We start from the raw sequence: 26,245 nt of genomic DNA, 5'->3' as shown, positions 1-26,245 counted from the left end.
CTAATCCCATGATGCTTAGCGATATGACGTCACATTCCCGAATTCTTTAGGCTACCCGCTTTGGCTCAATCACCACGCAAAATGCCAAGGCTAGCGACAGCATGCTAATGCTAACGGCAACTTATCAAGACTGGGACAAAATTATGATTGGATCACCTGAAGTAGCCTAATGAAATAAAATCGGCCAAGTGTTGTATTTTAGTTGATGAAATGCTGTTAAAGAATAACTGAAATAACATAATCGTTGTGCGCAAATTATAATGATCAGATCAATTTATGTGAGTTGTTCATGTTAATGTAAACTAAATAGCCAGTCATACTGTATATTTAGTGTAGAAAATCCATATGTAATGTCTGCCATTACATTTTAAAGGGGCTAGATGCAAAGTTGATTTTATACTCACTACTGCCACCTCAGGTCGTACGCGTAACTGCAGCTTCTATATTAAGCTCTTGCATGACGGCACTTCGGACCCGAAGTAACAACTTTTTGAGTGACTGTGCAGGATTTTAGAGCCGATTTTCAGTTGTGGTGAACAGGTCTGAGCTCTTTCTACACATTAGGACATGGCTGGAACGTGTAAGGGGAGGAAAATACTTCATTTGAACATTTTTATACTCTGTATAGTCCCTTTAATAATTGATTAAGTCCAAGATAAGTCTATATTTATAATTGATAACATTTTGCCCTTAGATATCTTACAATGAAGAAAAGAGGAACAGCTTTTTCACTCCCAGCAAATAGTTTTAAGAACGTCTCTTGGTATCAGTTAGAGGATAACATTAAATCGCTTTTTACTATCATACTGGGTCAGGCTGTAAAGTCGTGCTATTTCTCTGTCATACACTCTCAGCCACTGAATGTTTTGCATATCAGTATGACACTCGAGAGGGTATTCATCCCTTATCTGTGGAAGCATAGACAGACTTGAATGGGAGGACTAGCACAATGTCTCGAGTTCATGACCGATGGTAAACAAACTTCTCCTGTATAAGACATCCAGACTGCTGCTTATTCTTCATCTATCCTCTTGAACATCATAGTTAATTCAACAGTATTGGTTAATATCGAACTTCGGCAGACACTCAAACCCTCAGTATCGGCATCGGAAGCAAAAAAGCTGTATCGGTGCATCTCAAAGTCAAATTCAAAGTCTTTCCTCTAAGTTGAAAGCTTTTCACATTCCAGTGTCCCGGCCAGTAAAAGTAAAACTAGTAAAAGTGCTTTAAGTTTCCTCTTATATCATCTGTAATGTTCTGCGGTGTAGCTTTAATATCCCCCGAGTTGAAACGACAGGAAACACGGGCAGATGGGTTTTATGTAGAGCGTCCCGTCCCCCCTGCAGGGCCGAGGCGAGCGGTCTGACCCAGATTACCCCCCCTTTTAGCCTCTGCGCCCCCTCCCCTCTCCTCCCATCTCCAACGTTATCAATCAATCTAAAACCGAGTAAGCAATCACCCTTCCTACTTTCCACCAGACTATGACAGACAATTACGACCGGCTATTTCTCCCCACGAACAGCGACTTTGCTTTGCTTTAAATTGCTTTGTGAAAAGAAAAGCTTTTTTTTTGGTCCTGAAATAATTCCCCCCCCCCCCCCCCCCCCCCCAATAGATTGCCAATTAATTCTGGTAACAAGGCAGCGCTGTGTAAACCACCTTCGCCCTCAAAACGTCGACGAAACGCAATAATTAATTTCACAGCGAGTGCGCCCGGGACGCAAAGCCAATCAAATCAATCAGACTTTTTTTTTTTTTTTTTTTCATCCCTTGCAGCAAATCCTTTTAGTCTGTTTTCTCTCACATAACGCCGACTCCAAAGCATCATTTATTTATTTTTTCCTATATGTAGCGACGGCCGCTCGTGTTGGCGCTGCTGTGCCAGGCGCCTAATGGTCGGTAATGCACCCGTGCCCTTCGCAAATGCGCGTGGAGGCTTAAAAGGGTTATTCCGTCTCTCTCCGCGGCGCCCGCCCACGCCAGTATGGGGACTAACGCCGCCTTGCTCATCACCAGGCTGGTAACAAGGTTAGCAATGAAAGAAGGCAGGGTTTGGGAAGCTCAAAACTATTATTCTGGCCCTGTTTTCACTTTTTTGAGTTCCGCTCGTCCTGTGCGGAGCTGCTTGTTTTCCTCAATTACGCGTTTTCCTGAGAATGCTCAGAACTGTTGTGGCTGAAGCTCCAGAAGGTGTGAGTCAGAGATGAGAAAAGGACAGCTCGGCCACATAACATTACATTACATTACATTTACTCAAGTACAGTGCTTAAAGGAGCTATACCTGATTGTACAAAGAAACAGGATCACTAAACATTTCAAATAGCTATTTTCTGGTCCAAACTCATGACATTTTTTAACTGTTTAAAGCAGTACTAAGTAACTCTTGCCCCAGAGGCCATAAGCGCCACTGCAGGTGCCATAGCAAGTTACGATTTTTTAACTTATTAATTGTCTTGGAGAGTAAATACTACGCTGACAGAAAAGGCAAAGGGGCAGCAGGATGTTGTACATCCAATTATACAATGGAAATATTTTTTTCACTCAAACTTGGCTATAAATACTGTTTAAAGTGACGTTAGCCCGCAGTTAGCTTTGCCCGTTTGCCTGTTAGCTTCTTCTTCGTGATTCCATTAGTGTGTATTGGTGGCTCCGGTCCGGTGGCAGTCAAGTTGCAAACATGGTTTTCTGGCCAGAGACACCAGGGGGAGATGAAAGACCCTCCAATCATCCCTTTAACACTTGTATTACCCCCACAGGGACTACGGAAAGGATTTATTTAGGTAAACACGTTGCTTAGTACTGCTTTAAAGGGCTTTAAAACCATATAATAATAATAATAATGCATTGGTTTTCTGGACACTCAAAGACGCTTTACATTGCACTATTCGTTCTATTACTTACTATTCGGTGGTGGTAAGCTACTGTTGTAGCCACAACTGCCCTGGGGTAGACTGACGGAAGCGAGGCATCCAGTCTGCGCCATCTCCGACCACCACCAACACACTCAGTACATTTGCTAGGCCCAAACGGTCTCCCTTCCCTGCTTAGCTTCCAAGGTCTGACGGGATCGGACAGAGCAAAGGCGGTGTGGCCACCACATACTAACACATACACAACAAATTTTATTCCAATAACAGAAAATGAAAAAAATGTGAAGTGTTACCAAGAAAATGTGGTTTGAACTGGCAACATTTCTTAGAAAATAATGACTTTGCTTAACTTTTTTGCTTTATCACAAATGCAAAACTATTCATGTCTCGTTTTGCTTAGTAATGCTCATTGTGTCTATGTGTTAATAGTTTAAAATGAACCTTGAAAGTTTCTCTTCTGCTCAAAAGTTTGGCTTAACTTAAAATGTCCTTATTTTTAAAAGAATGTAATGAAAATGTATTGTATTTTTTTCTAATACATTGAATTTATTAGAAATACAGTCTAGACACTGGTGTGAATGTCTATTCGAGCTGGAAACGGGTGATTTTTGATAGAATACCTACATCGGTGCAGAAGCGCATCGCTCGAGTGTTCTAATAGTTCTTTTTGTTTGCTAATCAGGTTAAAGGTAATTGTGATTAGAAAACCCTCGTGCAATTATGCTAGCACTGCTGAACACTGTTGTGCTGATTACATAAGCTATAGAAGTGGCCTGGATCTTTAGTTTTGGCTGAAATTGTGCACAATTGCTCACAAGTTTCCCTCTGATTTGCTTTGACAACAATGAAAGTTCTCCTCATCCCTCTGTTTTATGGAATGTTTGCAAATCTTACAAAATGAATTATGCACAGACGTCTGCGTTTGTGGCAGTCAGAATGTAGTATTTTGACATTAAAATGGCAACATAAAGCATTCAGTTTGCTCCGAGGTGTATTACCGCTTATTCAGCAGGCGGCAGCGTACAGTGGAGACGTTATCATGTGCCAGACAGCGTTTAGGGGAGACGCCGGGGGTCTGTTCGGAGGAGAAAGTGTCTCGTTCTCAGACGCCGCGGCGGTGACGGCGGTGACGGCGTGAGAATGTGTTTGCTCAAGCGTACGTGCGCGTGTCTGTCTCAGCGTGGGACTCTTGACAGCTGCCTGTCAATCCCAGGGCCCCCGAGGACTCGAGAGAAGTGTGCCTATCCCGACGCCTCACCCCCGTGTGCGGAGGAGAGGGGGAACGGGACGGGCGCCAGGGGAGTAGGAGTTGTACGGCGTTTTGTTTGTGAATGAGCGGCACGTGTTGTTGTAGAAGGACAAATCGTGTGTGTGAGTTTGCGTCTCAGGAGGGGGTTTGGGGAAAACGCGAGACTTCACAGTATCTTCATGTACAGCGGGTACAGGAAGTATTCAGTCGGCTTTGAATTAGCTGCATTTTGATGTGTAGCAGTCGGATACTGAGGACGCGCTCGCTCTTTATCCACTTGAAGCAAACTCAGGGAATATTTGCTTCTTTTGTGCAGCTCACTTGAGTCCTTAAAAACATTGACATTGATTCTATGAGCCATACAATCTCAACTTCTTTCAAAATGATGACATTGAACAACTTTTTGACTCAAGAAGTTCATCGAAAATACAAAAAATTGTGGCTCAATGCACATTTTATTAACTTGTTGTGTCCAATGAAATTTTAGATCTTTTTCCAGATCTTTAGAAGTTAAAATGCATGGATTTTTGTTTCCATTTGTGGGATCAAAAGTACTCTGTTTGTGCATTAAAAAAGCCTTAAATTTGACCTTCTGCTGCCTGTGAACCCTAGAATCAAAACTAAAGACTACTGGGAGCATGTGACCCATCATGAGAACGGGGGGCACAACTGGGTTTTGGGGCATTTTGAGCAGGACAGAGCTGGTGAAAGTCTCGTCTCCAAAGTTTCCAACAATGTGTAACACATGGAAATCTGATCATATTTGGAGAAGATGTGGCAAGTTGAATTTAGGATCTGGAAATATGTCAAAGAGAGGAATCGGCCTCTAAACTTCTGGGCTGTTCTCACCTCTCTCGGAGTGACAATGGGGCTCATTTACATCTCATTTACATAAAGCCATAACGCTGTAAAGCTCCCCCTGTCATGTCATGTGTGTGGAGTTTCAGAGTTCACTCACTCAAACACACAGAAACTGATCCACAATAGGCGTTTGTATAAAACTGACTTTTTTGCTTAAGGATGTGTCAACAACACAAACCAAAGCAGCGGTGCCTCCTCCCCAAACAACAACAGGAAACAGGAGACGAGCGTATTCTAACGTGGAAACAGAGCGAGACATCAGAGATCAACTCAAACGCAAAATCCACCGTAACAAAAAGATACAAAACTTACTGTTTGGTGCTTTTGCTGAAGCATAACACTGAAGCTGCCGTGGCCAAAGTGTGGTCCTGTCTGGGGAGCAAAGCAGCGTCTCTGTCTCGCTGCTTTGCTCTCAAGGCTCTTCATGAGGAAGCGGTGCCACATAATCCATGATTAATAAATCCACTTCCAAACATGTTGGTTGTAACGTCCACGGTTCAGCTCGTCTGATTCGATCTTTGTCCATCCAACACAACCCGGTGTTTCCCCAGTATGTAAAAACACACAGACAAAGTCACGCCCCGACTGCAGCTCCCAAACCTCCCTAAACAAGCCGGCTTGAACCTGAAAGTTTACGCTTTTACATGTACCAATACTGCAGCTTAAAGGGACTATACAGATTTTAAAAATGTTAAAATTAAGTATTTTCCTCCCCCTACATGTTCCAGCCATGTCCTAATAGAATGAGCTCAGACCTGTTCACCACAACGGCCTCTAAAATCCTGCACTGTCACTCAAAAAGTTTTACTTCGGGTCTGAATTGCCGTCATGCACGAGCTTAATATAGAAGGTGCAGTTACACATGTGACCGGAAGTGGCAGTAGTAAATGGCTAACTTGCATCTAGCCCCTTTAAACATGTAGAGGCTTCTTTGTGGCTTCGACTGAACGATTCTGAAAATCGTTTTTCTCGACTCTTGGACCAAAGACTTGTGTCCGTTTCCTTTGAAGATTAGCTAAGACTTGCTCAAATACTTACATTTTTAAAGATATTTGGTGGACGGCGAATTCCTGGTGGATGAACTTGAATAGGATGTAAATATTTCACCAGAGGAGACGTCCGTGTTTATAAAAGTAGGCGAGTTTGTCTTGAAAATATGTGAACGCAACCTCTTAAGCTTGTCAAAACAAAAAGTTTGAAGGTCTAGATGAATATTTCCAACACCTTCTCTGCTCTCTATCCCACATAGCCTTGCATGTCTTTGTATAATGCAGCACAATTACACAGAACTTAAAGGCTAAAGGTAATCTCACCGCACCATCCAGCAGTTATTAAGTCCGATCTGAACTAAGTGACCTGAAACGACGGAGGAAAACTAAACATAAAGCAAAGGTACATAAAGAGCAGAGCTTATGGAGAGCTTATTAAAACTAATTGCTGTGGAATAATATGGGCTGTTGCCGTCGCTGTGCGGTTAATAGCCTTGAAAGTTGAGCTTGTGTGGCTTAGCAAGTCAATGTGGAGTATAAAGACAATAGTGATGTGCAACAACAACCAGCTTCTTTATATTCAGTTGGATTCCAGTTGAAACTAAGAGATTCATTTGTCTATACAGGTTCTGAATAGCGAGTGCAAGCCGACATATAGCAGATCTTTGTGGGCATGTTGCATAAATTTACTCGTATTTGAAATCGCCTCTGTTACAGTTTTAGAGCCGTAGATGTGTTTTGTGAAGGAGAGAAGGTTGCATGATTGAAAATTGCGTAAATTAACCTCTTAACTCCCGCCTGAACTGAGAGCATTTTCTCCAGTTCAGCTTTACCCAAATCCTGTAGGCCAGTGTAACACCTCATTTGAAAGGTAAGACCTACAAAACTAAATTGATCTTTTTCCTCACATTATCAGATTATCAATTTTTGTTGGGCAGTCATCTCTTTTTCGTCAAATTTTTCATTTTTTTTCCCGTCAAATTATTCACATGTTTTCGTCAAATTCTCATCACTTTTTTGTCAATTTTTTCTCAATTTTTCGTCAAATTTTTCTCACTTTTTTGTCAATTTTTTGTATTTTTTTTGGTCCATTTTTTGGTCACTTTTTGTCACTTTTTCGTCAAATTATTCGCATTTTTTTCGGCAAATTCGTATCACTTTTTTGTCCATTTTTTGTCAATTTTTCGTCAAATTTTTCTCACTTTTTTGTAAAAGTTTTGTCCATTTTTTGTCACTTTTTCGTCAGTTTTTTCTCACTTTTTTCACATTTTCCTCCTTGTTTTCGTCTCAGTTTTGTTGCTATTTTCACACCTTTTTTCCAGAAGCTTTTAGATTGGGGTAAAGCTGGAGAAAAAGTGCTTGGTTCAGGTGGGAGCTAAGGGGTTAAAGAGACTACGAGGAGTTTAAAAATGTTAAAATTAAGTATTTTCTTCCCCCTACATGTTTCAGCCATGTCCTAACAGAATGAGCCCAGACCTGTTCACCACAACTGCCTCTAAAACACAAGAAAAAAGCAACAACAAAACATGACAAAAGAGCAACACGAAGCATGCCGGGAAAGCAACAAACACACAACGAAAACGCTACAAAAAAGCAAAGAAAAAACAACAAACAAAAAAGTCACTTTTCAGGTCTTGAGGTGTCGAGACTTTTTAGATTTGGATGAAGCCGAACTGGAGAAAATGTGCTCGGTTCAGGCTGGGGTAAGAGGTTCCAAGTGGTATTCAAGCTGGTTCCATTGGCATTAGCATTTTTATCTCAATTTAATGACTTTAAACCGACTTAAAGGAACAGGCCACCGTTTTTCCATACTGAGATATGTTCTTACCTGACCTTGATATGTACCTGTCTGGTCTTTGTGCCCGTGGAACTTCACCCCTGTTTGGAGCTATGGGAATACATTGTGAGAGGCCAAATGCTAATAACATCTTTGGTTGTTTTGCGTGACTGAGGGCACGCACAAAGACCAGACAGGTACGCGTCAACTCGTCTAAGCTCAGGTAAGAACATATCTCAGTATGCAAAAACGGTGGCCTGTTCCTTTAAGATTTGACTCCTCAAGTATGTAGAATAGTAGAAACCCTTAAGGGATCTACTAAGAAAAGGCTCCCGAGCTACTAGTTGGACACCCCTGTATTCATCCCTCCATAAGCTTTGTACTTTATGCACCTTTCCTCTGTATTTCTCTGATAAAACGAAATCAATTGTACATGATGGGCAGCGTGTCATGTTAAACACACAAGGCTTTGAAAATACAGAATCTGCTTTCAAATGTTCTGTTTTGACATTGTAGACAGACAGACACAACATTTTTGACACGGAAACTCTGTTAAAACATCATAAATGTCCGCTTTGAAAACACGACCCTTTGCTTTGATTTGGAATATAGGATCAAACACGTCAGAAAGCTCAGAAGTAAAGTCTAAATAAGGAACAATGGCTTGGGAATTCAAAGCCGTCTGGAGCCTCACTCTTCATGCGCCGCTAACTTGCCGAGACACAGTCGGAAATAGACTCAAGGGTTTGCGATTAGATTCGCGGAGGACGGCGTCCGCGAGGTCCCCTGACTGTTGCGAAGCGGTCGGTGACAGATGGCGGATTGTGCTGGTCACTGCAGTTATTTGCTTTGCGGAAATAACGGACAAGAATTAAGATGGGTGATAGTGGGGAGTTTGGGGAGGGAGGTTTTTCTGCTGTCGAGGCTCGTGTCCGAAAGTGCTGACGGAGGAGGGACCGGGGGAGCTCAGTCTGCACTCCCCGCAGAGGAAGGAAAACAACAGTGTGTTTAGGGCCCCAGCGAAACTTGGGAATGAGCGGAATATAATGGCGTTACGAGGTTTTTTCAATTTGCGCTAAATCCTGAGTGACACGCGAACGGTAAGCCCATGCCCAAGTCGGTTCATTTAACAACATTAATTATTTTTACATTTCTGTACTGAGGAGTCCAGAGGAGAGAATAAGTTCTATAGTGGGTTTGTGGATGATGTTACAGCATGGCCACAGAAGCCTTTGGTGCTTGTAATCTCCAACAAATTAATAAGTACAGAAGAAGGACAAGTTTGTGCTGCAGAGAGTCCTTACTGGCTGTGAAGGAAACAGCAAGCCTAACTTCTTCTCCTGAAACACTGAAGAGGCACCAAGAGTCCCCCACACCTGCAGCGGAGGCGTCACAAAAGGCGCCAACACTGGAAAAATGACCATCTTAAAAGGAACAGGCTATCATTTTTCCATACTGAGATATTAATCAATCAATCAATGAGAGGACAGATGAAAAATGGGCAGGATTCTGGATGTCTTATACAGGAGAAGTTTACTTACCATCAGTACGGGACCCAGAGACATGACATTGCGCTAGTCCTACCATTCAAGCCTGTCTATGCTTCCACGGAAAAGGGATAAATACCCTCTCAGAGCGTCATACTGATACGGAAAACCTTCAGTGGCTGAGAGTCTGAGCACCACAGTCAAGGCTACTGTATGTCAGAGATAGTACGACTTTACAGCTTGACCCAGTATGATAAATAGCGACTAAATGTTATCCTCTAACAATCATAACGGAAGTTGAAACTATTCTCAGGTTCTGAGCTTCAAAACGCTGAGATCCAAAACAGGTGTTGGTTCAGCATCAAATATTTGAAATTCTTTCCCGTTGTCGCATTTTTACCAATATCGGTGAATCGGTGAATCGGTGCATCTCTATTGAACTATCATCTTGTTTATCATAGTTTCATGGGCTGTTTCTCCGAAGCATAAGCAGCTCTCGGCCATTTATGTAAATAAGCATGGCTAAAATAACAAAAGCCATGGCGATTATTCTTCCATTCTAACTAATTGATCATATCTTTGCTTCAGTTTCTCTTGTCACTTCTTGGTTTCGAGTCGACCTTAGATGCACACATGGTCTCACACAAAAGAGTGTGAGACCACAGAGTGACAGCGTGCAGTTTATTTAAAGCGTGTCGTGTTGTTTTTGACCTTTAACTCATGGCACATATGAAATCTAAAGTTGGTTTTGCTTAGACACTTGCACATATGCTCAAAGCCATGTTGTATAACCGGTGACACCTTTATTGCAAAGCTTAAACTAGCCACCGTGTTAATTAGCTGCGCCGCCATGCATTTTCTTCAACATATTTCAAAGGGACTGCGTTTTAAGTTGTTTTCGAACCGTGTGAAAACGGCAGGGAAGTGCACAGCATCCGCCTTTCAAAAGCTCCAAAATTGCCGAGTGGCTGTGACACTTTGTCTGCTAATGCCTGTCATGTATTTTTCACTCGTCCCCGTTCGATCCGCCTTGTTTTATTTTCCCGCCTGCCCTAAATCTGCAGCTCTGTGTCGCGCCGACTGTGTGCCCATTACCGCTAATTATTTAGTACAGCCCGGGGCGACGCGGCTTTCCGTCATGGTTTCCCCCCTCCTCTTCCTCCGCCATCGCTTCAAATCAAACACAGTTATTCTCAGCAGAGCAGACCAGACTGGGGCCCCTTGTCGAACACCAAAAGCCAACACTTGAAACGCTCATCCCCCTCGCATTATATCTGGGTCGGAGGGATGACGCTCTGCCAGCTTTGAGGAAATTCAAAAATAGTGTTGACATTTTCTCTCTTTTTTTCTTCTTCTCTTGGATTGGTCTCCTCGGACTTCTACTGATACAGCGGATTTTCTCCTTACATAAGTCCCGGATATTACTCTGCGATTCGTAAATATTTCACGAGTTGCATCAGGCTTGTCAAGCGGCCCAGTCCTGGGAATCCAGAGTCACTGCCTCATCAGAAACCCTGCTCCTCCTGCTCGTGTTGTAGCGCTCACGGCCTCTTTAGACCCCGCCAGTGGTGATTTATCCCAGTTTTGACACGTGGATGGGGCCCCCCCGTCGGGAGAAGAGCTCTTGGTAGTTAGCGGGGCAAGATATGTCATCAAGATGTGTTTTAGCGACCTATTTTGGACGATTGGTTTGGTGGCCTGTGGAGCCAAAGCGTGATTAGCTCAATTATAGTGTAAAATTGTGTGCTTGTTGTTTTGGAAGCGGTTACATCTGTTACGGCGGCAATTTGAGCTATGAAAAAACAGTAAAGACAAGTTGACAACACTTTCCCCCGCGATATTCTTACTGCCGGCTGATGCAGTGTCATTTATGGTGCTTTTTTAAATGAATTGAGGAACACACTTATCCCTAACTTCCCAAATGCGTTCCTGACATCCCAGTGCTTTGTGGGGATTCATTTATAAGCATGTTTCCCATATTTCAAGGAGCACAAGAAGGCACTGCTGCTGACACTAAGCATCTACCCACTCTTTAGACAAGGGAAAATGGATTTCACTCTGCTCCGAGTATGAAATTAGATCCGTATCACCCTTTCCTATTGGGAAAGTGTTGCATCTAAAACTACCTTGTCCATCGGTGAGTGAGTTTAAAAACAATGTCCTTCATCAGGGGAAAGAAACTTCAGGCTCGGGAGCTGAATCTCGTCCCTCAGCACTAGCTATTCACTCTTTTTGCGGAGGAACCAGCTACAAATGTTGAACTGCAATGTCCACTGGCCCCCAGATAATTGTGAGAAGTGTAATTGCATACGACAGATGTCTTAAAAGAACAGGCCGCCATTTTTCCATACTGAGATATGTTCTTACCTGAGCTTAGACGAGTTTATTCGTACCTGTCTGGTCTGTGCTCGTGGAAGAGCTTCTAACTTCACCCCTTTTGGAGATATAGGAATATGCTGAGAGAGGCCAAATGCTAACAACATCTTTGGTCTTTTTTCATGACTGAGGGCACGCACAAAGACCAGACAGGTACGCATCAACTCGTCTAAGCTCAGGCATATCTCAGTATGTAAAAATGGTGGCCTGTTCCTTTAACTGCCATACAATACTAATAGAAAACTACAAATATTGTTGATTTACACAAAAAACATGGACAACAGGCCAGGATGAATGAGCGTGTAAGTGTTTGGTGGTGGTTGGAAGGGCCGATGGCGCAGATCATGACTCAGTCTATCCCAGGGGGCAGCTGTGGCTAGAAGAGTAGCTTAATAATGAATAATGACTATCGTGTGGTGCGTTTAGAAACTTGGAAACACAGGCTTGAAAACGATACAAGCAAAAGCCATTATTTTAATATTAAAGCAATGCTCAAGTACAGTATAGGACAGAAATATGGCCACGACTCAGCAAACTTCCCTCTGTCCCAGGTTGTAAAGTCTTACCTTTCATAGACTGATTACTTCTTAAATCTCGACAGTGGATGCTTTTAAGAAAGGACTTGAACCTCACTTTATGAGCTTATCTTAACATCTAAGGCTTGTCTTTGTCTATTTGTTGGTTCTCTGTCCCCCTGTCACTACATGAATTCCGCTGCAAAGCCAGTGAAGCCACATGAACAGGAAAGCGTAAAGAACAAGTTCGCTTTACAAGTGGCCGTCCATCTTTCCGCTGACTCGCTCTCTGCCCCAAACATCTCCATTCCTCTAACGTCTGCCCAAAGTGCTGACCCGCTGCTCAGCTCATCAACCTCCGCCGTGTTTATCCCGGGCTGTTTGCGCTTCATTTATACACTCCATCAAAGGGCAGTAAACCTGGGAGAAATCTCGCCCGCTCGCTATAAGGTAAGCGCTGTCAGCACGCCTTCCTCGCGGCGTGCGTAATTACTCCGCGCTGACAAATTGAAGTTTCATGCACAGCGGGAAGTTAAAGCAATGAGCCCACTTTAAAGAGTCGGCCGTTGTAATTCATCATCATAATAATGCATCGAGTTTATATGGCAGAGTACACAAGGGGCTGTATGTTGTACAAAGCAGGGAAGCAATACACAAAGCAAATGAGCAATGTGGAGGATATAGGGCAGGTAATCGAACTTGTATTATTCATGTATTGGGAAAGAGAAAGCCTGTGATTCATTTACGTAGATGCAAATGATGTTATTTCACCAGGACGAGCACAAGCCCTATATACAAATGTCTTTCCTCTTATTTCCACTGGGGTTCGTGGCTCATTGCTGCAGCTTTGGGCCGAATGTGGATTGCACAGAATACACATAGTTAGTTGGGAGCAGGGTGGCACAGATGGCACGCTCGCCTCATGGCAAAAGGGTCCCGGGACTGTCTGTTTGATCTTTGCATGTGCTCCACGAGTTCGGCTGAGAGTTGCCCCAAACAAACCCAATTTAAAACACGCACAGTAGGCTAAACCCTCCTGCGAGGTGACCAAGATCCAAGCCCAAGATCTGGAGATGGGCCCGGGGCTGCACTGCGGTCGTCCACTGCTGCATGTGTGGAGAGGTCTTTTGAGTGCAGGTTTTACAGGCTGCAGAAATGCATTCGGGGGCTAAGGATCATTTCTCATATTAATTACTGTTGGTCCCAAGCAAGTGAGACGACAATAAAATCTCTAACAACCTTATATAACCCAGCTGTAAAAGGGCTTTCAGATGCTTGAAAATAAACCCTGTTAAACTTTGACCATTTAATTGTGTCCTCCGATGTCTTTAAAATCTAAAATGCTACTGCACCTCCACCACTGAAAAACAGAGCAGACAACCGGGGTCTCCAGGTCCACGAGCCGCACTGACTGTAGACCAGGGGTAGGCAAGTTCTGTTGGCGGACGATTTTCTTTATTGTAAATAGACCGAGGGCCGAAGCCGCTGATTATTAGCCCAAAGTAAAGCACAACACTGGAAACATGACCATCTGAAATGAGATAAATTACTTAAAATTGCTTGAATTAAAGTTGGTATATGGTAAATGGTCTCAACTTATATAGCGCTTTTCCACCTACATTAGGCCCTCAAAGCGCTTTACAGCAAGGATCCACTCACCCATTCATACTCTCATTCACACACCAATGTACGCAGACACTGGGGGAAATGTGGGTGACGTGTCTTGCCCGAGGACACAACAACAGTGTGCACTTTCAGGAGGTGGGATTCGAATCCCCGACCTTCCGATCATGAGACGACCCTGCGCCACTGTCGCCCCCTTCATTGTTGAATTTGAGTCGGTTTGAACTAATCCAAGATACAAATGCTATAGCGCCGATGGAACAAGAATAAAACCCACTTGAAATCAGACAATTATTTTTCACTTGAAATGACACAAAATTATCTGAATTAAGAGAATAACTACTACTAGATGTTTTGTCTCATCTAAGACCAGGCCAAATCTACTTTAATCTCTTAATTCAAGTATAGATTTATGTCATTTCTTCCTGAAAAGGATAAAAACCTAATACATGACCTCACTGGGTGCATTGACAGTATTTCTACCTTTATTTCTCCCGTTTAACTTTAATAATATTCAAAGTACTCTCTGATTTGTGTAATAAGGTTTCTCAAAATCATCTTGACGGCCTTCTCTTTCAAAGGCCCTAAAGAAGAATGGAACTCCCACAGAGAGAACGTTCCTCTGACCTGAAGATTTTCTCTTACAGCAGACTCTGTTAACCGGGATTGCAATAATGACTGATGTGTGCATGTTATCCTATGAAGATGGTCCTATGAAGTGAGAGATACATTTGCTTTTCCACAGAGGACAGTGTATTGTCTGGAATAATTGCACACGTTACCATTTCCTGATTACAACCTTTCAGACTTTGCTTCAGCCACGGTGCCAACACACAAAGGCAAAGACACGCACAAGTTTGTTTTTTGGGCACCGCACTTCGCCGACGCCGCCTCACCACATTACCCACATCATTCGTCGCGCGCCTTCTCCAGTAAACCGTGGGCTAACCCTGTTTCTCGACTCCATCAGCTCTTTCCGCGCTCTGAGCGGCGGGTTGCTTCTCGAGGAATAAATCACAGCGAGTCTGACGGAGAGTTTAGAAAGTCGAGAGGAGCGCGCCTGTCTGCCCGTGAAGTTGGTTTCTCAATTAACACAGTAATGAACACGCTTTACAGAGGAGAATGTGATTCAGCGGCTCAGTGGCAGCTGATAACTGCTGATAAATCACCCGCTGCTGCCCCGGAGTTAACTCTGCGAGTGCTGGGTTCAAATCTTTAATTGCTACGTTTTGCATACAGTATTTCTTACCTAAGTACTGCACTGAAGTCAGGTTTTTGAGGAATAATTTGTTGAAAACATATTACCTTTACTCCACTACATTTTGAAGATGTATATAATACTTTCTACTCCACAAATTTTCTCTAAATGTTGTCTGCTGGATGCAAGTTGGCCATTTTATACTCACTACTGCCACCTCAGGTCATACATGTAACTGCACCTTCTATATTAAGCTCATGCATGACGGCAATTCGGGCCCGAAGTGACACCTTTTTGAGTGACAGTGCCGGATTTTAGAGGCAGTTGTGGTGAACAGGTCTGGGCTCATTCTACACATTAGGACATTGCTGGAACATGTAGGGGGAGGAATATACATAATTTTAACATTTTTTAAACTCCCCCTTTAACTACAAAATATGACTGAGCAACTTTTACTTGTATTGGACTTTGAATATCTGTTCTCTTTGTCAAGTAATGAAATCAAGTATTCGACCTCGTCCTAGTAATTAGATGTAGAGGCCGACCGATATGAGTTTTTCTAAGGCCGATGCTGATATTTTGCAATTTTAATTGGTTGATGCCGATATTCAGAGACATTTTTCCAAATGTCTGGTCCTGAAAAATCAAATACTTGGCCGCTCCAGTACTGGCCGGTTTTATTTTATTACTGTAGGTGATCCAATCATAGTTTCTGTCCCAGCTTTGATTAGTTGTCGTTGGCATTAGCCTATTGTTACTAGGCGATCAAAAATACAATAGTGGAGGTTAAAACTAACTCAGCTATTGAATTCTCCAGATTCTGCACTTCAAAATGACATGCAGCAAATCCATATTGACGGAGGTTTAGTGAAACTTGTGTTTAACAAACTTCAAGCGAACCAGTTTTCATTGCAATGTTTCTCACCTCCCCTGAGGCCTAGAGAGGAGGTGACGAGAAGTCTCTATCATTTTCAATCCTGGAAATATCTGCTTTTTTTGCTAGATCAGCCGATAGCCAATATTGTAAAATCCCCAAACGGCCGCCTCTAATTAGATGGATAGAAAAATGTCCCATTCACAGCACGCTATCTTAACTTTGCTAAACACAGTTCTTAAGCTACTGCAAAGTGCTACTTCCTGTTTGTCCAGTTTAACTTTAACTGTAGCCACTTCCTTAATAACGCCGAGCTGCTGTTTACTGCCTTCGACTTCCCCATAACCTTTACTTCTTTGACTACTCCGCTCCTCTTTTGGTTCAGCTTTGGAGCTTTGCAATCAATCTCCTCCGTGCTCAAAGGCCAGCTGCTCGCCCCGTCCCGCAGCCTGTATCCAGGTTTATGGGTCACATTATAGTGATCTCTCGCCCGCCGCTAATTACATGCATCTTGAGTCTTCTCTTCTCTCATCCCTGTATGCGAGTTTGCATCTCTTTGGCTTCCTATTGATTTCGAGGCGAGTGACAGGCTTAGCTCCTCACTGGAGGGGGGGGAGAACGCATAATGCAGCGCGCCCCCAGCGGTCCTAATTGATTTCTCATCTTCCCACCTGATCTCCTGCTTTTCTGTTCTCTGAGTCTGTCTCGATTTGAATATGTGAGAAAAAGCAATGTCAGACAAGCAACTTTTTCTACTTTGACTGTTAATGTTTCTTTTTACGTTTTCTCAAATGTAAGGTTTGGATGGATGGTTGGTTGGTTGGTTGGTTGGTTGGTTGGTTGGTTGGTTGGTTGGTTGGTTGGTTGTTTTTTTGGGTGAGTGGGTGGTTTGGATGGATGGATGGATGGATGGATGGATGGATGGATGGATGGATGGATGGATGGTTGGTTGGTTGGTTGGTTGGTTGGTTGGTTGGTTGGTTGGTTGGTTGGTTGGTTGGTTGGTTTTGGGTTAGTGGGTGGGTGGTTTGTATGGATGGATGGATGGATGGTTGGTTGGTTGGTTGGTTGGTTGGTTGGTTGTTTTTTTTGGGTGAGTGGGTGGTTTGGTTGGTTGGTTGGTTGGTTGGTTGGTTGGTTGGTTGGTTGGTTGGTTGGTTGGTTGGTTGGTTGGTTGGTTGGTTGGTTGGATCAATTGATCGATGGATCACTTTTTGTTTTTCAGCAGTTCCATGTCAACACAAATACAGTGGCATTATTTAGACACAGGACATGTCACAAAGACCTGAAAAGCAATTGTCCACTCTCCACCATGATTTTATGACTACTCTCCTTACTTAGTTTCAGATTGGCCTTGTGAACAAAGAGAATTCCTCAAACCCTGTTCACACTGTACCAAATATTATGTTTATCAATTGAAAACTGTACAAGCTTTTTTACCATCGTGGGTCGCATATTGACGTGTCTACAGCCTGGAGAGCCATAGATGTTTTCCATGTAACCTCCCCTTTATATCGGCTTGGGACATAAACATCAGCTCTGTGTCACGCTAAAATGTTAGTTATAGAGGTTGTAATCATGTAGAATTGTAAATCTTGCAGTAAAAAGTATCATCTCTGCATTGTGAACGTGTCATTTGAAGGAAGGCAGCCTGGTGGTTTACAAAGATTGGCACGGTCCTGGGAGTAAATAAGTATTTTACTACTTTTCACTTCCTTTCGAGCAAGATTTTATTGATGTAGAATGAGTTATAGTGCTTTCATCTTTCTCCTTCGACGATTCCACATAGAAGTGTTCAGTCCTACTTGTGTCCTTTTTGTCCTATTTGTCAGAAACCTTGCATTTATGTTTCCTCACTCGCTCGACCCCGGTTCGCGCCGCACTTCATCCGAGCCAGTCACTTACTAATGCACTCAAAGTCACAGCTGTCACTGCTGTCGCCGCATTAAAGCCGCTCACATCAGGGCACTGGCAGCCTCCGCGTTCCTCCCGGGCTCATAAGGCTTTCTCTTTGTTTCTCTCCCCCGCAGTGCCGCCTCAGATCGTGGTGAGGCCGCGGGACCAGATCACAGCTCCCGGACGCACCGTAACCTTCCTCTGCGGGACAAAGGGCAACCCACCGCCGGCCGTGTTCTGGCAAAGAGAGGGCAGTCAGGTAAGAGGACGCTTAAGCACTGCCGGATAAGGAACCGCATGATTGATAAAACACTTTCTGAATGTCGAAAAGCCATGTCCCTCCAGGGCTACAACCTGCGGACACGTCTTTTCCAACAATTCACTTTTAATAGTCGTGGCTTTTTGTTGTGGAATGGCAGTTGTTGTTATGGGGTCATTTTACTGGCAGTTACCATCTATATTTACATTTACACACACTTATTTACATTTTATGTTAGCACTATTACCACATGTACTGACAGTTTCCCACAGTATACAACAGTTGCTTGAAGACTATGGTCAACACAATCCCAAGCTCTGTATATCCGGGCTGTTGTCTGGCAAAAAATTAATTAACGTTCTTCGCCGACAGTTAAAGTGCCTGGGCTTATTAGCTTATGCCATTTTCCCAGCGGTTTATTCTTAGATTCCTGCATGTCACTACGAGGCTACCAAGGCCATACCATCCAGGCTAAGGCTAAGATGGTACCTGGTTGGCAGACTAGGAGGTAGTTTGGGTGAGTGATGGGAGGTCTGTGGGTTTGCCCCAGGGCAGCTGTGGCTAGATAACACAACTTACCACTGCGGAGAATGAAATGATTAAAAAAATGTCCTTCGAGTCACCAAACATTTGTGAAAGTGTGTGTAGAGCACAATTTGTACTCAAGGCAATTCAAAGTGCTCTAAAGTTGCACAATGAAATGCTTAAAAAAGCTGTTTTCAATCTGGATTTGATTGTCAGGGTTGAGGCCTGTCTCACATTTTCTGGAAGTCTGTTCAAGGTTTCCGCTGCATAGAACAGCCTCACTGTGTTTAGTCCTGACTCTGGGACCTGCAGGACACCATTCCCATTCAGTACAGGTGCTCTTCATATAATTAGAATATCATGAAAAAGTGTATTCACTTCTGTTATTCAACTTAAACTGTGATAACTAATATATGGTATAAACTCATTGCATGCAAAGTGAGATATGTCAAGAATTTATTTGTTATCATTTTGATTATTATGGCTCAGCTTGTAAAAACTATAGACCGTAATAAAGAATAGACGACTCTTTCTCACTCCTCCTCGTTTGCAGCAATTATTATGCTCGAGGGGGAAATCATGGTGGATTTACAGACTCCTCCTCTCCAGCGCTGACCAAGCATGTTCCTAAAAAGGGCATAAGGGCAGGATCTTCCCCGTAGACTCGGCTCTTGCGTGACATGTAGCTCGCACTGCTCCAATGCTAAAAGTCCAACCCTCATTAGTACGAGATTTCTCCTTTTTTTTTTTAACGAAAACCTACCTTGTTTCTAACCCAGCGATATCACAGGAGGAATATCTAGCTGTAGAAAGTTTAAGAAAATTAGACACCAGTTGTTTTTAACGTGTCTAAAGCGCAATGCATTCCAATGGGAGACTAGCGGCTATATGGAGATATTACAGCCATTGGTAAAAACCCCAAATTAAAAATCTCATATAATTTGAATATTTTGAAAATGGACTGTTAACCATAATCATCAAAATTAGAACAAATAAAGGCTTCACATATGTCTCTTTGCATGTAATGAGTCTATGTCATATATTAGTTGAATTACAGAAATAAATGAACTTTTTCATGATATTCTGATTATATGACGAGCACCTGTATAGAGATGTACTTCCAATCCCATCTGTTTTATAAAGCACAATTAAAAACAACAAGGGTGTACAAAGGGAATCTAAAAGTACAATATAGCACGGAAAGACAATGCTAACAGTCAAAGTCAAACAACCCTGTAAAGGTCTTCTTAATCATATATTGCTTTTATGCATTAACATTATGCAAATCAAGATCAAAACATTCCGATTATTCAGAATACAATACTCTGATCGGACCGGAAAACGTTTCTAAATACACTTTATTCAGCATATTCTCCCTTACACTTAGCTTTGTAACTTTCCCTTGATCTAGAATCGATTCAGCGGGGAATCATCCTTCTTGATACGACGATTTGAAACACAACGCTGTAAAACGAGCCGTAACATCCTCCCGTATAAGAACATTTTTCACATTCAGTTTCTAAAATAGCCCGCTCTTCATGTCTTTAACATGACGCTCTCCGACTCCTGCTTCCTCTCACTGTCACGTCCCTGTTAGCGTTTATAGCAGCTGTCCTCACTCCCCTTTTTATCACAGGTTTTTTTTTCTCGCCGTCTCCTTTCTGTATGTGCACGACGTCGTGCGCGGGAATGTGCTGAAAGGCCTGATGTTTGTGTGTGCGTGGGCGCCTCCAGCTCGGCTCCCAGGTATAGATTAAAAAGCCCGGAGTGGGAGGAGTAGGCGGAGAGGAGAGAGGGGCCCCTCGGAAAAAAAACAAAACTGCGTGCACGGGTTATGTATAAGTGGAAGGCTCGGATAAAGCCAGGGAATGGTTTTGTGGATTCGTGTAGGAAGCGTGTTCGAATTGATAGCCTTTTTTTTTTTTTTTTTTTAGCTCCTCGAAAGCGTAACTCACTCTGACAAATGGAAAAGTGGGATATAGGAGGGTGATTATCTAATAACGACTGCCGAGCTTATCACATCCACAGTGAAGCGCGCTGTATCCAACTGTCCTCCCCTGGTACACGCAATAAAAGAGCGCTCCGCTAATGCTAATTTGTCATGCTAAGTACCTCCTAAGTAATCTTACGGCGCTCTATGTAATAAATACGGCTTTACAATGTAGCGCCGGTGTAATGAAACGCATAATAACCGGATAATGTTTCGAATAACGCCGTTTGTTTCCGTCGTTTTTAAAGCTAAAGTCGGCACAGTAAATGAATTTTATTGCAGTGATATTACACACTGTTATCAGCGGAGAGACGGCGCTTGGACCACAGAAGGTCTTTAATTAAAAAACACCCTCCCCTTTGTTTCCTCTCACAAGTTCACTCTTTCTCTCGTTCTTTCCAAGGTTCCGCCTCCTCATAATCCTGTGCAGATTGTATTCATCCAGTTCAGTGTTTATTTCAGTGTGCGCCGTGTAATTTAATTTATTTGACAAAAGCGCTCGCCCTCGAGCTGTAAAAGGTGATGTTTATGCCATGACACTGTAGGCAGTAGAAGATGCAGCACGATCGCAGAAGTTTACAATGGCCACGGCGAGTGAGCTGTAATCAAAGCTATCAGGTCCAACTTTTACTTTTACTAAATATCAAGGTAGTTTCAAATATTCAATATTCAAATCAAGATTCCGAAATCAACACAGATTTTCTGCAGGTGTTAGAAAGTCAAGTTGAATGCTTTCTAATTATTATAATAATAATAATAAATTTTATTTGTATTGCACTTTACACATGAAAAACACATCTCAAAGTGCTACAGAACATATCAACAATAAAAATACGTAGCATATTAGTAGTAAAAACACAAAATAAACATACTAAATGAAGCCTCACAAAATAAATGGGTCTTCAGTTGACTTTTAAAAACCTCGATAGACTGTGGTGCCCTCAGATGGTTGGGAAGGGTGTTCCACAGTCGAGGCGCAGCTGCCTGGAAGGCCCTATCTCCCATAGTGCGGAGCTTTGTCTTGTGGACCAGGAGTTGGTGGCTGTCAGAGGAGCGGAGCTGTCGGGTTGGTTTGTGGTTGTTGAGGAGTTCTTTAAGGTACACCGGTGCGCTAATGCCTTTTTTAACCCTGAGATACTTTCTTTTTTTAATGCCACAAACATTAATGGAAGTAAATGGGGATATATCGAATTTCACTGGACACAATGAGCAACCACTGTGCAAACATTTCTGACAGAAAATGTCAATGATAAAATGTGTTTTGGACAATGATTTTACTAGTTTTGATGAATTTCAGGAGTACAAAAGTTCCTCCGACTCATAATTTTCAAAGAAGCTTTCAGGGTTTTTTTCAGTTTAATTGTTTATTTGAGCGTTCTTCTCAAAAGGAGTGGGACGAAGCTTATGAGCGTCCACTCCCAACTCAATACAATAATAATGTACATTTCACAATAATCAAAAAGGACATTGTACAAAAGGAACAAAACATCAGCAGAAAATGGATTATATGCACTCATGATGGCATTTACTTTATAAGATATATATATAATACTCTGCACTATATATATTCCCAGGGAGCAATGCTGATTACGAAGCAACAAAGATAATCTACATAATGGACCATAAACTGCATTTACACATACACACAGTCTTCATTTGCTTATATCTTTTCATGAAATAACTTAATCCTTTTGCAAATTACTTTCTCAATCATACATTTAGCAACATCATATTGTGATTAGTCTCATTGGCAAAAGAGAACTTGTGACAGTAAACATTTAACCTCTAAACTCCCGCCTGAACCGAGAGGATCTTTTTCCTCACGTCATCAGATTTTTTTCCATCATTTTTTTGTTGGGTATTCAAATCATTTTTGTAACTTTTTGGTCATTTTTTGTCACATTTTTGTCATTTTTTGTCAAATTTGTATCACATTTTTGTCACATTTTTGTATTTTTTTGTCATATTTTTGTCATTTTTTTGGTCAATTTTTTGTCAATTTCTTGTGACATTTTTGCCACTTTTTCATCCATTTTTCGTCACTTTTTTGTCAATGTTTCTCACTTTTTTGTCACATTTCCATCATTTTGACAGGAAGTGACATAGATAAAGGTAAAATTCCACAGTAGTTTGACTCATATCCCATTGACGCAACATGGTTGGCACGGCAACCGTTTAAAATAGTTTTCCTCCATCTATGTCACTTCCTGTTAGTGTCCAACAAGGAAGTCTAATGTGTCGTATGCACTTTGACCTCTGACCCCCTGCCTTTACCGAGCGCGATTGTGTCTAATTATGCCTCCCTCATTGACGTCCTTTCTGTCGTCGTAGATCTTGCTGTTCCCGGTGCAGGACGTGGCTCAGTCGGGACGTTTCTCCGTCTCCCTGACCGGCGAGCTGACCATCACCGACGTCCAGGTGGAAGACTCCGGCTTCTACATTTGCCAAGCGATCAGCGTGGCGGGCAGCATCCTCACCAAGGCCCTGCTGGAGGTGGAGAGCGGTACGTGAGCGCTTTATTACTGCGCTTAAAGAGGCTGCACTTTATAATATAATCAATCAAATGATAAAGAGAAGACCAGAGTCCTTTAAAGACAAAAATACTTTAACCCAGACTTTACACTGTGACCCGCTCTGAACCTAAAAGAGGCGTAATCCAAGAATACATATTAATGAACACACAACCAGTGCTGTAAATATGCCGGATTTAGCTCCGAGCTCATTTCCATCTGCAGTCCCAAAGGGTAAAAACATACTGTATCAACAAACACAGCTATGACGTAGTACACATAACAGTACAGTACAAAATGTATACAGACGATACTCTCTACACTCACTTATTACTAATGTATTTATCAGAATGCTACATAATAGAACGACCGGAGTCCACTGTACACAGGATAAACTATCAATACTTGAATCTGCACTAGAGCGGTGTGTTCCACCCTCGTCCGATATGAGTCATCATCAAACACATGTTGCATTCGCTTTAGCAGTAGCCAGCGTTTCTATGGGTAAACGATCCATGCTTTTTTAACTTCCAAATTGAATCTGATGGGACAGCACTGCCTTGAAAGGGTTGTGATCAAAGACACCAAGGCTTGTTGATTCAAGCACGAACTTAAAGCAGAACTAAGAAACTTGTTTACCTTAATAAATCCTTTCCGTTGTCCGTCTGGGGGTAATACAAGTGTTAATGGGGTTGAGGTAGACTACGTATGTGCAGACAGCGCTGTGGGTAAAAAAAAAGAAAAAAAAATCTCGAAGCGATGATCAGAGGAGGAGGAGAGCGGACGCTTTTGGGAAAAGTACTGTTCACAGTCGGCCTACCACTTCTGCCAGTGCCTATCGTGGTGTAATCTGTTAGCCAATAGAAGCTATTATTTATCCCAATTTCCAAGACTTATCGAAATCAATTACAACTTCTTATAATGAAACCGACGAAAACGTGACAAAAACCTTTTTAATTTTCGTCTGACTAAACGTGACTAAAACGATCACATTTTGAAATGACCAAAATGTGACTAAACCTAAATGCATTTTCGTCCAAAAGACTAAGACTATAAACTAAAAGGGCTGCCAAAAACAACACTGCTTCACTGCCTCTGGGTCGGAGTCACCAATACACACTAATGGAATCACGAAGAAGAAGCTAACAGGCTAACGGCCAAAACTAACTGCGGGCTAGCGCCACTTAAACAGTATTTACAGCCAAGTTTGAGTGAAAAAAACGATCTCCATTGTTTTATTGGATGTATAATATCCCTCTGTCCCTTTGTCTTTTCTGTCAGCATAGTATTTACTCTCACGGACAATCAATGAGTAAAAAGGGCAAGAGTTACTTAGTTCTGCTTTATATCTGACAGGCTAATGCAAGACGCTGCAAGTGAATAGGGAAAAAAATGTAATTTAGAGATATCAATTTGTTATACATTACTGATATAAATATGAGAATATGATATGGTATTGTGAGTTGTCTATCATCTTGCAAAAAAAATCTGTAAATTTTGCTTTGTTTTCGGGGGTTCAAAGCTCAATAAACCTGGTTAGGAATTAGATATCAAAAAATCCCTCAGAGAAAGTCCAAGATCGGGAAGTTTGGAGTCTGCAGGAGATGCTGTTGCAAGAGTAAAACAAGAACCTTTCCAAAATGTGTTAGTATGAACGAGTCTCGGGCTGCTCATGAAAACCCGGGAACATTACATTACATGGAGTGAACAATGTGCTCATTCATTATGTTCTTCAGGCAGAGCTGAACCTGTCTCCCCTCTGGTCAGAACATTTACAAACTCAGCAGACGCTCGAGAACCGAATCCTTCCTCTCGTCATCTCTAATCAGGAAATCACACCCTCCTCGCTCAGCTGCGTCTCTCGAATCACTCCACGCCGCATCCCCAGACGCGTCGCCGAAATAAATTCCCACCCCCCCAAAAAAAAAATCCTTGAAAATCCGAGTGAAATTAAAACACACTTTCCCCCAAATGAGCAAACAGCAGGAGTTCTTATCTGATGTAATCAAAGGGGACGACTGGTGATGGCTCTATGCAAATAACCCCAGCCGCAGCATATGTCGCCTTCACGGCCTCCCTCGCGCTCACCGAGCAAACGGGGATTTGCTTTTAATTTCTCACATTTGCGCTGAGCTCCCGATGTTGTTGTTTTGTTTTTTTTCCTTCTATGAACGGGACTGCATGCAAATGAGGCTTGTGCTTCTTAAACGCTAAGCTGGTGTGAAATATTAGGAATGTGCCTCATCACTTATGTTTCATTTTTCAGCAGTGACGCAAAAAAAATGTTAATTATTGTTTGTCTCAGGTGGGTTTCGACGCGTTCTGTAAAGGCCAGATTCTCTATTCTGTTATTTTGACTTTTTATGTTTGTGTTGAAGCTTTCAGTCGTCCGGGGTTTGCAACAGCCCTTGGTTTCACCCCAGCTCAGAACAATTGGTGGTGTAATGCATGAGCTCTTACACTTGTGCCACCTCATAAAGTATTTGACCTTCCAAGCACCAAGATCAGGGGTCAAATCAGGACTAAACCAGGTCTAAAATGTCTAAATACTGTCTAAACTCAATAAAGCTCAAGTGTAAACCAGAGAAACATGTAACTTAATTGCGTTACTAAAGCGTGATTGAAATAATCTTTACTTAAAGCAGGGGTGTCCAAAGTGCGGCCCAGGGGCCAAATGCGGCCCTCAGACCAATATTTGGTGGCCCTCAGCCTTGTCACTGTATCGGTACACATCTTCAGAGATTGTCCTTTTTATTTGAAAAGTCTAATTCTAAACAATTCTTACCTAACAACTAATATTTTATTGTGAGACAGAGCTGGCATGAAGGTTTTGAGCATGAATAAAGGTGTGGGGCACAATTTAAACCTCTACTAGTCCAAGGTTTCGTGGCACTAACCACCGAACTATGGCCCTTCACCCCGAGTTTGCTTCAGTATGCGGCCCCCCATGAAAAAAATTTGGACATCCCTGACTTAAAGGGACTATACAGTTTAAAAATGTTAAAACTAAGTATTTTCCTCTTATGTGTAGAATGAGCTCAGACCTATTAACCACAACTGCCTCTAAAATCCTGCACTGTCACTCAAAAAGTTGTTATGTACGAGCTTAATATAGAGACTGCAGTTACACGAATGACCTGAGGTGGCAGCAGTGAGTATAAAAATGACCAACTCGCTTCTACTCTCTTTAAATTGAATAAAGTCGAAAAACTGAGTATAACCTGAACCTCTTGACAGATTTTCCGA

The 26,245-nt window shown here is 42.4% G+C and overlaps 1 protein-coding gene and 1 long non-coding RNA gene across 4 annotated transcripts in view; one reads left to right on the top strand and one right to left on the bottom strand.

Annotated features, from left to right (window-relative positions):
- Nucleotides 1–26,245, top strand: part of robo3 (roundabout, axon guidance receptor, homolog 3) — a 366,973-nt gene that overhangs the window by 261,313 nt on the left and 79,415 nt on the right. For all 3 annotated transcript variants that reach the window (XM_079565561.1, XM_079565560.1, XM_079565562.1), the window contains exons 7-8: nt 17,850–17,974; nt 22,821–22,992. In XM_079565561.1, coding sequence (XP_079421687.1) covers nt 17,850–17,974; nt 22,821–22,992 — 297 coding nt within the window. The remainder of the gene's footprint in view (nt 1–17,849; nt 17,975–22,820; nt 22,993–26,245) is intronic.
- LOC306969925 overlaps nt 1–26,245 on the bottom strand; it is a 358,335-nt gene that overhangs the window by 263,585 nt on the left and 68,505 nt on the right. The window lies entirely within an intron of this gene.

The sequence above is a fragment of the Gobius niger genome, assembly GCF_951799975.1.
Source record: "Gobius niger genome assembly, chromosome: 11".
NCBI classification, from domain to species: Eukaryota; Metazoa; Chordata; class Actinopteri; order Gobiiformes; family Gobiidae; genus Gobius; species Gobius niger.
This window is presented reverse-complemented; position numbering and strand designations above follow the sequence as displayed.